The sequence below is a fragment of the Camarhynchus parvulus genome, chromosome 6 (genome assembly GCF_901933205.1).
Source record: "Camarhynchus parvulus chromosome 6, STF_HiC, whole genome shotgun sequence".
Lineage (NCBI taxonomy): Eukaryota > Metazoa > Chordata > Aves > Passeriformes > Thraupidae > Camarhynchus > Camarhynchus parvulus.
Genome location: NC_044576.1, coordinates 30,100,397 through 30,112,718, shown reverse-complemented (window position 1 = coordinate 30,112,718; position 12,322 = coordinate 30,100,397). Strand labels below are relative to the sequence as shown.

At 41.1% G+C, this 12,322-nt stretch overlaps 1 protein-coding gene across 1 annotated transcript in view; it reads right to left on the bottom strand.

Moving 5' to 3' along the window:
• INPP5F (inositol polyphosphate-5-phosphatase F) overlaps positions 1 to 12,322 on the bottom strand; it is a 38,358-nt gene that overhangs the window by 8,614 nt on the left and 17,422 nt on the right. Inside the window, exons 3-13 of the mRNA XM_030951564.1 lie at positions 10,460 to 10,596; positions 9,646 to 9,774; positions 8,897 to 9,064; positions 8,527 to 8,583; positions 7,076 to 7,274; positions 6,312 to 6,491; positions 5,873 to 5,940; positions 5,304 to 5,428; positions 3,913 to 3,990; positions 3,059 to 3,179; positions 641 to 769 (exon numbers count right to left, since the gene is read on the bottom strand). Of these exons, the coding sequence (XP_030807424.1) occupies positions 641 to 769; positions 3,059 to 3,179; positions 3,913 to 3,990; positions 5,304 to 5,428; positions 5,873 to 5,940; positions 6,312 to 6,491; positions 7,076 to 7,274; positions 8,527 to 8,583; positions 8,897 to 9,064; positions 9,646 to 9,774; positions 10,460 to 10,596 (1,391 nt within the window). The remainder of the gene's footprint in view (positions 1 to 640; positions 770 to 3,058; positions 3,180 to 3,912; positions 3,991 to 5,303; positions 5,429 to 5,872; positions 5,941 to 6,311; positions 6,492 to 7,075; positions 7,275 to 8,526; positions 8,584 to 8,896; positions 9,065 to 9,645; positions 9,775 to 10,459; positions 10,597 to 12,322) is intronic.

The window sequence follows — 12,322 nt, the reverse complement described above, 5'->3', positions numbered from 1 at the left end:
GGGCCATTAATTACTAATTATTTTCTTTTCATGGCCACTGAGTGTCCCTGCATGGCTGATAAAATTCCAGCATCCCATGGGGAGATGCTCAGCCCAGAGGAGGAGCCAAGCATTCCTACCTGGATCCAATCTGAGGTTTGGGGCACCACAGCAGCCTTTGCCCACTGCATTCCCAGAGGAGCAGCTTTCTGCTGCCCTGCATTGCCAGAGGGAGCCCAGGCCCATCTGCAGCAGCCCTGGAGGTGCAGAGGAAAACTCCCCCCTTGTGCAGGATCCCTGCTCCAGCAGCAGCACAGCTGGCACTGCAGGAGGGCTGAGCCCCCACCCTGACACACAGGGGGGCAGCTCCTGTTCTGACTCTGTCAGTGGTTTTTTTGTACTATTGCATTTGTATTTTTAATTTTCCTAGTAAAGAACTGTTATTCTGTTATTTCTATTCCTGTATCTTTGCCTGAGAGTCCCTTAATTTCAAAATTATAACAATTCCGAGGGAGGCGCTTTACATTCTCCATTTCAAGGGAGGCTCCTGCCTTCCTTAGCAGGAAACCCTTTCAAAGCCAGACAATACCCCAGGGTTTTGCAGTGCACAGGAGCCCTGTAACCCCAGGCACCGCAGGGGGCAGTGAGGCTCCCCCCTTACCTTCAGGGCTGCCGTGCCCGCGTACTGCCGGCTGATGGCATCGCCGTTGTTGGCCCACATGATCTGGTAGATCCTGTTGCACTTCACTGGCAGAGGCTGCTCTGGCGGCATCACACCCAGTTTTTTGAGCTGGAATTTGACATATGGATTAATCCAGTGCCCAAAGTAAAAGTCAATCTCAGTATCACAGCTCGGTGAAGTAAATGGAAGCGTTTGCCAAGTGTTTAATTGTTAGATTTTGTACGATGGGGGAGGAAGCCATTGTGCTGATCTGTCAGATTAAATTAATGAATTGGTGGTTTATTGCTAAACATCACATCACTGGAGGCAGCAGTAACATTAATTATGGATGTTAAGTCAATCATCAAAAAAATTAGCTGAAGAAAAACAAGTTACTGTAGATTCTCAAGATACAGGATAATTTTCAATAGAGAATCATCAAAAAACAGGCATCACAATTTAAAAATAAATGTCTTCTATTGCAAAGGCATTCATGACCTCAAGGGTCTGAAAACAAATAAAACTAACTTCTTATGTTGGTTTATTATGAGTGCTTGCACATTTTGGACAGTTAGTGTCTGTCACTGATACTAGAGTAAGATCTCTCCCTCTTAGAACACCCAGTCCTTCAGTTTTTCCTAGATAAGCCTTGGGTACAACACCAACATCAGTCTTTGTACACACACTGAGTGGGTAGAGCAGCACATACAACTGCAATGGAGTCAATAAATGATAGGGACAACTTGGAATAAATCATAAGAAAACTTCCATTTACAGCTGCTCAAAAACTCTTTGCAAGTTAGATGAAAATTAACACAGAGCTGCTCATTAACTCTGATAGCCCTCTCAAGTTCCCCAGATGAGAGAAAGCAGTGGTTCCAAGGAAGAAAAGTGTGAGGTACATGAACCCTCAGTCCTCCACTCCATGCCACTGACCCTGCAATGCTCAGGCCATTTCTCAGTCATCAATGATTCCCAAGCACTTCAGCTCCAGGATGAGAATGATGCAGAACATCACAAGCCCACACTTCAGTAATGATTTAGCCTCTTAACAACAATCTGTAACACTCTTGTTTTTACAAGAATTGCCTTGGAACTCAAGAGTTACCCTGAATAGAAATCCTATTTTAAAATCATGACTGTGAGATTGCCGATCCCTCCCCTGCCCTCAGCACTCCTATGTCAGGAGCTCACAACAGCAGATCACAAAGAGGAACTGCCAGGTACAAAGGCCAGATCCATTCACTTTTCACTCTAATGAAGGGCCCACTTCATCTCTTCTCCTTCACTTTAACCATAATCAGGTTTGCTCATTCTGGGCTGTGACTGGGGCTTTGATGCTCCAGTTACAGGACATTAAACCTGCATTAGGTCTGTAGCAGTACTGTGTCAGGGAAGTCTTCACAAGGGAACAGAGCCACCACTGAGCTTCTAGAAAACAACTGAGGGCCAGAGCAAAGGGGAAAACTAAAGGAAAGTACTCTCAGTCTGCTTGGAAATCCCTCCTCTATACAGGGAGAACTATTCCACAGCACAACAGTCACAGCCAACAGGGCTATTTACATCATGAATTAATTATTCCTCTACAAACAGAAGGGACAACTTATCTCCCTACTCGCTGCATCACAGTATTTCACTTCAAAGCTCCTAGAATAGCACCCAGCTTGTTAGATTTTAATCCTTTAATATCATCTCAGTGAGGGACTTGGGGACAAGGTGTCATGTTTCTAAACTCTGTATTCCTAGACAACTTAAACTGAAATTATTAAATCCAAACAAGACAATCCTCTCCAATCTGTGGACAGTCAGTCCTTTTTGAAGGAGGACAGAAGGAGGCATCACTGTTCTGTAATTATTGCAAGTTTTGCATTTGTATATATCATTCCTCTCAGCTTCATGGCTTGTAGCCATGATATTTTCTGAAAAAATCTTTTCCTTAGGATTTTTTCTCCTGAGAAGCTGAGAGGCCTCAGGAACAAAATGTAAACAATGGTTATCTGCTGCTGTGGAATGCAACAGGTGCATCTTTGATTGGTCTCATGTGGTTGTTTTTAATTAATGGCCAAACACAGTCCAGCTGTCTCGGACTCTCTGAGAGTCATAAGCTTTTGTTATCATTTCTTTCCTTTCCTTGCTAGCCTTCTGATGAAATCCTTTCTTCTATTATTTTAGTATAGTTTTAATATAATATATATATATCATAAAATAATAAATCAGCCTTCTGAAACATGGGGTCAGATCCTCATCTCTTCCCATGTTGGGACTGCCTCCAAACTTCCACAATGGCTCTTCAAGTATTTTGCACAGATTTTTTCATAGAGGTCAGTTTGGCATTTTTCAAGCCTACAGATTTCTCTGTGAACAGCAAAGAAGGTGTGAGGCACTCAGCACTTGGCAGAGCCCCTCAGGTGTACGTGCCTGCTGCTCCATGACCACTCTGGCAATGGCAGCCTGCACCACGTTGGTGCGATCCAGGCAGTCCATGCAGTTCACCCGGAAAATCCCCTCCTGCTTACAGATCACCCCAGCCTGGTCAACCCTGCCAACAGGGAGAGAACAAAAGCACACTGAGACACTGAAAATCCAGCGTAATTCATCAGCTGCTACAAACAGTAGAACATTTTACACATGGAGCACTATTTATGGCTGCACTCACAGCCCAGCCACACCCCACACTGAATTCACTCCTCTTGTTCCAACAAATCCTCCTCTTTAATCTAGGCTGGATATCAGACATAAATCCTGAGGCCACAAACTTGAGGTGCAATCAGATGCTGAATTCAACTTATACATACATAATACAAACTTTCAAGAGCATTAATTTCAAGAACAGAGGAACCAATAATAATGACAGCAACACAGAACAATACAGAGCAATGACTGAGGCTGCAGCCACACTTGTTACCCAAATGTATTAACTTTCATCAGTTCAAACTAATCTCTGCTTGCTGTCAGCAGTAAGGCTGCCATCCTAGGGCTTCTGGGTCAAATACAGAGTGTTTCACATTAAATGTGAGTGACCCTAAAAGTGTGAAATGCAGAAATGCAGTAAACCTCAGGCAGGAAACAGCACCTGAGAATTTCTGCTGTCACACGGGTAGAACACCAACACTTCAGAAGACAAAAACTCTTGACAAACAAGCTGGACACCAAAAGAGAAATATATAAAACATATTGGTTTGGAGAAAATTTAGGCCTCTGAATATCTACTCTTTGTTGGTGTTTTCCTCTACAGATGTTCCCTACTCGTCTAAAAACAGTTAAGTACCTACCAGCACCACTTCATGTCAAGAATAATATCATGAATGGCATCAGTCAGTGTTTGAACATTTTCAAACTTCATTCCTCGGCTGAAACACAGAAATCCACAAAAGTTAGTTTGAACTAGAGCAGTGACTTTACTTAACAACTTTATCTTATTTGTATTGTTAGCAAATATGGTGTTTTGGCTAAATGAGAGAGACAAACATTCCCTCCTGCAATGAGCTTTAAACAGGAGCCAAGATTCATAACTATTTTGCAGTACAGTTCAACGTCCAAATCCAAGGCAAGAGGTTAAAAGATCATTAAATTCTCAGGACTTGGCATTTTTTAATGCTGCTTCCATTAGGAAGAGCAAGTGTGCAGCTATTCAGGCATGTGCAACATTCTGTTCTCATTTTAGTCTCAAGATAAGTAACTACAGTAGATTTGGAACTGGGATGGTGAGTCCTGCTATGCCAGCGATTTTACAGAGAAAACCACCTAGAGACACATGCCCCCTCATCCCCCTACCCCATCTGGTTATTGTTCAGGATTGTTCTCAATTCACTCCTGCTCACAGTGCAGAAACAGTCCTGGTCACTACAGCTGTTTATAGGAAAAAAGTGAATGAAGGAAAATGAAAATTCCTCCAAACAAAAGACTAATTATCAAATCAATCCAGGGCACCAACAGTCCCACAGAACTCTCAAAGGCCAATACTGTTCTGAAAGGGGTTTCCCTTGCCACCACCCTCTCCGACAGTATCTACTAATGCCATACTCAGTCAGCCAGTAATGCTCTCCCAGGCCAGCTGCAATCCCTAGATTAGGTTTAGAAGTGAAGATTAAACCAGTTTAGACCCCACACAAATGCAGCCTGCTCGAGGGGAGCAGGAGAAATACATGCCTGTGACAGATGACATGCTTGGGCATGTGAGCATGGCAGCATCAGAGAGCAGTCATGAAAACAGCAACTACTCACACTGGATTAAGATAAAATCCCTGTATTATATTGAAATAACAGCATCAGGGTCCTGAAAGAACCCATCATGTTTTTATGGAAACAAATAAGAGAAACAGAAATAGAGAATTAAAAGCAAAATGCTACATAGCTTGAAAAAGCAGGTCAGCCACAGCTTTATACTCATGGCATGTTTAAGGAAACTCTTCAAATGTGAGACAATTAAGCTTTGCCCAATAAGTAACTACATATTTAACAGGTCAGGGACACAAGATCACAAACAGCAGTGCTTGGTTACCCAAGCTTTAAGTTTTATAGTGCTTTACTTTAAAAATTGTATTCTTGTCTAAAAAACCAGTGTTACATGCAGAAGTAGAAATAATGAGTCTTCTCCTCATTTATACTTGCCTTTCATGGCAATAAAAAAGATGCAAAGTGATATTTCTAAAAGGTTTCTTACCAGTGCTCATGGAAGTCAAATGAAACATAAGTCAGATTTGCATTGTTGTAGAGAAGAACTTGTTTAAGGTAAGCATCTCCAATAATCTTCTCTCTGCCTGTCTGGTCCACCAAGTTAATAATAACCTGTTCAAAAGTTTAATTATTTAACACTCATCATCTGCTACATAACTTGCTTAGATTTACACCATGCAATAACATATAGCTCCAGAGTTAAAGATTCATAGCAATCTTGCTGAAGTTACAAGCTTTGATAGATTGTACCTAAGACAAATGAGCTCCAACTATTCCCTGCCTGTACAAATTTAAATACAGAGAAGCTCTGAATGCATAGGACAGGTTCACAGAAATACAGTTTACACATTGCCGTAACTTATTCCTGGGTTTTACTGGTTATTTACGAGGATATTTGAAAAACCTAAAGTAAAATTCTATTTATGTATCAACCTTCCAATTGTCAACAAGCTTCTAAAAAAACCCACAACACATCACCAAGAAAAACAACCTAAAAACATTGACTTTCAGCTCCTGCATTTTCATGAGATTACTCTTCTGTCATATAGCACTCACCTGCTTTTTGTAATTTTTCAGCTGCTCTTCAAAGTGTGCACGAAAACAGGACACGGTTTCATTTTCACCTACAAGGCAGAGCAGTGTTAGACAGAAGCAGCCTGTTCAGCAATAAATCCTGTTTGATGTATTAAATCATGCCCAAATTTGTACTCTAAAAAACCAAGATACCGTAGCTTAAAGATAATAACACACAGCACAGAGTTACTTTTAAAGGTCTTTCATTAATTTGCTCAGCTTCAACATTGCTGTTATAAGCAAACACATTCTTGAATTTTGCTGCATTTTGCTTTTTGTGCAGAGGAGATGGGACAAAAAAATTAACTCTTAATAAAGCTGCTTCATCCTTCTACATATGCACAACACCCACATAAACACCTCTTCCAAAAGAAGAGTTCCAGGGGACCCTGATTTTTAGGTTTTTCACCCAAACACTTACTCTTGTCCAGCCGGGGCCGTGGGTTGTATCTGTATCCAACCTGGCTCCAGAAAACAGGCACAGAGCCTCGTGTTTGGATGTAGGAAAGGGTGTGATTGTGGACATGGATCAGTTGCTCTGTCTCAACATAATTTGCCACATTTCCATTTTTATCAACACCTCTCCGCTTATACCGCATTCCTGGGGGAATGATGAGAATGGTCAAGTCACATTAAAGCATTTGCCTTAAACATTAATAATTTATGTTGCTGGTTTTGACAGTGCTAACCCAAGAGAACAGTTTAGCCCAATATAATATGATCAATGGTAGAAGTCACTCCAATCCTAGTTTATTCTTCAAAAGTTATTTTGACTGTATGGATACAGTTTATTTACTGATACACTACGAGCAGCAGAATGTAAACTGACAGGACAGGGCACATTAAAGTCACAAATACTTCTGGTCCATCTTAAAAGACACATTTCCTCCTGTTCTGTCACACTTAGCACAAAGTTTTCCTTTAGTGCCCAGTATTTTCCATGAACCTAAAGGTCACTTCTACTGGCAGAGGTTCCACTTCTCACAGAGGTCCCACAAGCAGCCCAAGAGACCAGAGCTAACAAACATCTGAGTCTGAACAAGAAATACCGTCTCACACATTTAATCCTGAGCCCGGCAGAAAAAAGCAGCAAAGACTGAACAGCTCAGCACTGTCCCTTTTCCCCAGCTGCATGCCCCTGCAGTGCTCAGGAACATGCCAGCAGCCCGGGGTGTGTTTGCCTACCAGCCCTGTGCCGACTCCGGCGGGAGATGAGCGCCACCAGGAACGTGGGGTGGATGTCATCCACACAAGAGGATTCCTGAGGAGGAGTTTCAGGGCTGCTCTTATCATCATCAGAAGATTCACTGTAGTTTACTACGAGTTCTTCAATTTGCACAAATCCTTGAATGATGGGGATGATCCAGAAGTCCACTTCAGCATTCTGAAGGGTACAAAAAACATTTATGTTCCTGTTGGTCCAACATTAGCTACAATTGTTTCTGCCATTTCTCATGTTAATAAAGCAGTTGCTCCACATGCTTTTCATGCTTTAATTTTTGCCATATCCTTATTTCTGTAAGAGATAGCAGCATTTTCCCTCCATCACTCACTGGGCTTTTAAATCAGGAAGAAAGAAGAAAGCAATTTTTTTACCTAGTTTCTGCTTTAAGGCTTTTAAAACTTCTGTGTGGACACATACTGTATCACATTTATACAGGAAGGTAGATGTTAGACTGTTTTCAGCAACACATAACAGTACAAAGCTTCATATGGGCTAATTTAGTCCTCAAGACAACTGGTTCATGGTTCTGCACCCTAAAACATTGATTTCTTAAACAGAATTGAGATCCAAATTCCCCAAAACTCAAGGTTATATACCTTATAATATGAAAAATACAACTCACTAAACTCCTGCATTATACACTACTTTTCACAGAGGACATAGGTTTATCCTGCTGTGACTCCATAACCATTTGTTTATGGAACATGAAAGAGGAGCAAGGCATAAGGCAAGATGTCTGTTGTCACCGCTAAGGAAAATTAGACTTGACCTAAACTGGCAAAAAAATGTTACCAACTTAGTCCTTGGTCTAGGAGGTTAACTGAAAATGATGGAAGGTCACATATTCAAGAAAAAGTGGTGGTTTCCTTCCTCTTTATGTGCTCATTTGCCAGGAAAATGTTTTATTTACTCTGGACAGATGTTCAGAACAACTTGTTCTACACTGTTTTTACACTGATCAGCTACTGTGCTCAAGGAGACAAAACACTATCCCCCACTATGGAGGACCAAAATCTTATCTCAGGGAAACTCTGGAATTCAGAGGTTATTTCTTTCCTGGCTCCTCCTCATTATCAAATTCAGCTCTGTTCAGGGATAATCCATTTCACATAAAAACACAACTCAACTTCACCTTCAGAAATCAGCACAGACATATCACACCAAGTTATTCTACACAGCTTTACTGTATTTCATGTTTTATTTCAGCTGAAGTTCACTCCTTAGCAATGACCACAGGCTGGCTGGGGGCAGAAGGCAGTGCCAGCTGCTCAGCTGCAGAAGGCACAGCCCTGATCCTGACCTATCTGCCAAGCAGGTTTGTAACTAAACCCCTACGAGGCCTTAAGCAAATATCTCAACTAAAAAGAACTAAAGAATGGTTCTCATAATACACCTTAAAAATATTACTCACATCAATGCTGATGAGATCTTCAATCATGTGCTTGTTCCAAAAGAATCTGTCATCCACCTGTTGAGAAGACAAAAGGGCAGTTTTTGCAGCATTACAAGTTAGGTTTGGCAGTATCTGTGGGCACCAGTGTCCATCAGTTTGTTCACCACACCTGTACAGACAATTCAGGGCTTTAAATGAAACACTTCAGGTCATGCTGCTGCAGACTTTTGTTTCCTTGCACCTGAGCTCGTTACAGAACATGGTGTTCAGCTGCTGTAAAATGTGACCAGCCAGGTTTGGACCATGACCATTACTGGACAGCTCATCCCCCAGGTGGAAGAAAGAAACGCAGACAGACAAACACAAACAGACAAACACAAGCACTCACTTTCCGCCACAGGGGTAGGTTGGTTTTCTCACAGGCGCTCTGCCTCTGCACGGAATTTGTCAGGTCATAGCTCAGGCTGTAGTAAAAGGAGTCTGAATCCATGAACATTTTGAACAACTCCTCCAATAATCTCTTCTCCAGTCTCTCTTTCTCTTTGCTTTCTCTAATCTGAAAGGAAGAAAATGGCTCTCGTGTCTTTCTCTGTGAGTGAAAAAGACTCCAGTCATATTTTCCATTTCTGACCTTGGAGGACAAACACTTTCCCAGTGATGAGCAGGACCTTAAAACTCCCAGCAAAGAAAAAGACAAGGGACAGCAGCCTGAGGAACATAAGTCTAATTTTAATAACAATTGTTTTGACTTCCTAATCCAAGTCATTATTGGTTTAAAGCAGTTAGATGAGATTGTTTGGTGTTCTGAGGAACCAGGCACCAAATTCTGCATCCAATTCTCTATTATAAGAGATACTTATGCAAAGAAATTTCTAGAAGTTTAGAACCTCACTAGAAGCTAATCCTAGTAAAAAATAACTCTATTAGCAATTCTGCCAAAATTATTAATTACAAAATGAAAAAAATTGCAGAAGAGCCACAGCTAAGTAATCAAAAAAAATAAACTGGGCATCAAGACAGTAGTTCCACATTCTGCAATTTTTAAAGGTCTTTGTATTCCATTTGATCATCCATCAAAACTTTTGAATTATAAGCTCAATATTTTGGAACAAAGGAGGAAACAGTAGAAAACTTTACCTTCTTTTTATTTGGAGCAGACACATTAGATTTAATTTGAGTAAGAGTCTTCAGCAGGAATTTTGTATCATCTGGGGACTGTGTTATCTTCTCTGGCTTGTTTATCCCAAAATGGTGCTTTTTGCAAAGCTAAAATAATGACATTGAATTAAAGCCAACATTTAAATACTCTTTAGAAAGGTCAAAGAAAATTAAAAGTCTACAAAAGCAAGATTTTGATGTCCACAGATCTAGGGAAGACACTGAAATAGAGGGGGAACATGCAGGTTTCCATCTATAACCTAATTTTCCCTCATCTATGAAAGGCATTTTCTCCTGTGATTGTGAGACTCTGCCTCAATTTGACATTACTTGAGTAAGCAGACCCACCCCAACTTCCCACTCAAATTAAATTATCACTACTCATTTTTAAGTTTTCTTCCTTTATCCATTCTCTTTTGGGGGGAAAAAAATTGCAACATTTTAAGTAAGGGTTTCCCTTCAAGCCAAGTTATAGAATTAAGATTCCAAAATGGGATGAAAGCAAGAGAATCCATTAAAAAAATATACTTGCTCTTGGTTCGGTAAATCTTTTTCTTGTGTGGTACTCCCAATGATCTTTAGGAAATGTAGGTATTATTTTGTTGCAATTTCCCCATCCCAAAAGAACTTGTGCTTTCTGTTTAAAAAAATATCTTTAATAAAAAAATAGTATTTAAAAAAGCACAAAATATTTAAGATGCTTGCTAATACCAGGAGAAAGAGACAAGAGGCATTTGACTTTAATTTCACTGAAGCAGGAGGGGGACAGTCAGTTCCTTGAGGGTGCCCATACCTCCAGTTCCAGATCCTGAGGTTCTGTCTCAGAAAGTGGAATCACTGCAATCTTGGTTATTTTGCACACCTCGTGATCTCCTGGAAGTTTGCCAATCAGTGCTTTCTGACGAATTAAAAGCAGCCACCATGGTAAATCTGGGAAAAAAGAGATCAGTAGATGCTTTTATTTGTCTTGTCAGGAATTTATTTTGATTACTGTGCCAGAAACCATTTGACTAGAAGAATCCAGTGAATGATGATTTTTTATTGTTGTGTTTTGTTATTATGCATTGCAATAAAATTTTTAAAATACTTTAAAATATTTATTCAGTCTCTAAGATAATAAGGAGATTAACTATTTCACAGATTTCTATTAAAGTAATCCATGCTTCACCTATAGCAATTAACAATCTCTAGGCTGATGCACATTCCCACTGATGGCAGCACAATTTGAGGACAGCTGGAAGCCAAACAGCAAGTTAAGAATTTCCCTTTGTACCTCCTGTCATGTACCAAACAAGACAGACACAGGTAACACCTGATTGCAAGATTCATGAGTGAAGAAATCTGATGAGCAAATGTGGACTGCACCACACAAAGCAGCTTACACATATTTAAAGGCTCATTCCTCAAGAGCATAAAGTGGTCGAGAAATTAATGAGATAAAAAATTAATGAAGATATTGGTGGCAGGTGCATTCCATGCACACATCCAGCCTCCAGCACTTGCAGCTATAGCACCCACACTTTAGTGAGACTGGGAAACACAGCAAATATTCCCACTGACTGCTGAGGAGTGCTTGGAGATTCCCAGATTTCAGTCCCTTGGCTAGAGCAGGAGTTGTGTGCTGGGCTTTTAGCTGCCAAAAGCAAAAGTTCTGTTAAGAGAGATGGAAAAGGCAGAGAAAGTCCTAGAGACAAACATAGACACTCACTACTTCTCCCAGCTGAGAAGCAGCCAACTGAGTTCAGCTGAAAAGGTGACATAAAGACATAAAAAGCCTGCTGTGATAGACTTAAATATGCTCCCACACTTGTGATGGCAGAATGTGTCATGTATTGTGCCTCTGAATACCACACACAGCCTTTGAAAAATCTATTTAGCAGCTCTATAGCAAATACAAACCCTGTTCTCCTTGCTCAGTAAATTTTAAACAGTATTTTATCCTCTGAATGCTTAAGAAAAACACAGAAAACCCCAGCAGTTCCTTTTATCTAAAGAACAGGAATAGTCATTGCAAACTGTGTGCTGTGACACTGCACTCCTCCCTTGGATTCTGCATTACTGCCTTTAAAAAAGAGATATGTTTGTGCTAGCTATTAAGAAGCCTTCAAAAATTTCATAACAGACAGGTTGTGAGAGCCACAGGGTGCCTCCCAAAAGGGCAGGAGGGGAAGGGGAATGAAGACATGCACCACTTCTTTAATATGCATGGTCCTGTAAAGGGAGCCCTGTGCTGCTCCTGAGCCCTGCAGCAGAATCCAAATCTCTGCAGGATCAGAGACACCTCAGGCCAGGAGGGAGCTCAGGGTGTCACCCTGATGGAGCAGGGCTGCCTCAGGAACAATCTGTCCCACAAGCACAATCTCCTAAAACTGGCCAAAGGACCCCAGACCAGGAGAGGAGAATGACAGCAAATGCCACTCAGTGATCCTCACTGGCCAGCAGGTGCTGGAGCAGCTCCTCTGGACATTTGTAGGAACATGCCTTGGAGAACTCCTGCCTTTGCCCCCAGCAGCCATGGGGAAAAGGAAGCTGAGGAAAATGACAGATTTTATGTAACAGCAAGAAGACCAATGAACAGGTTAAAAAAATCCTTTTGGAAAGGAGAAATTGAAATGCTGCCAAACCCACCAGCAGCACATAAAGATGCCTATCAGTT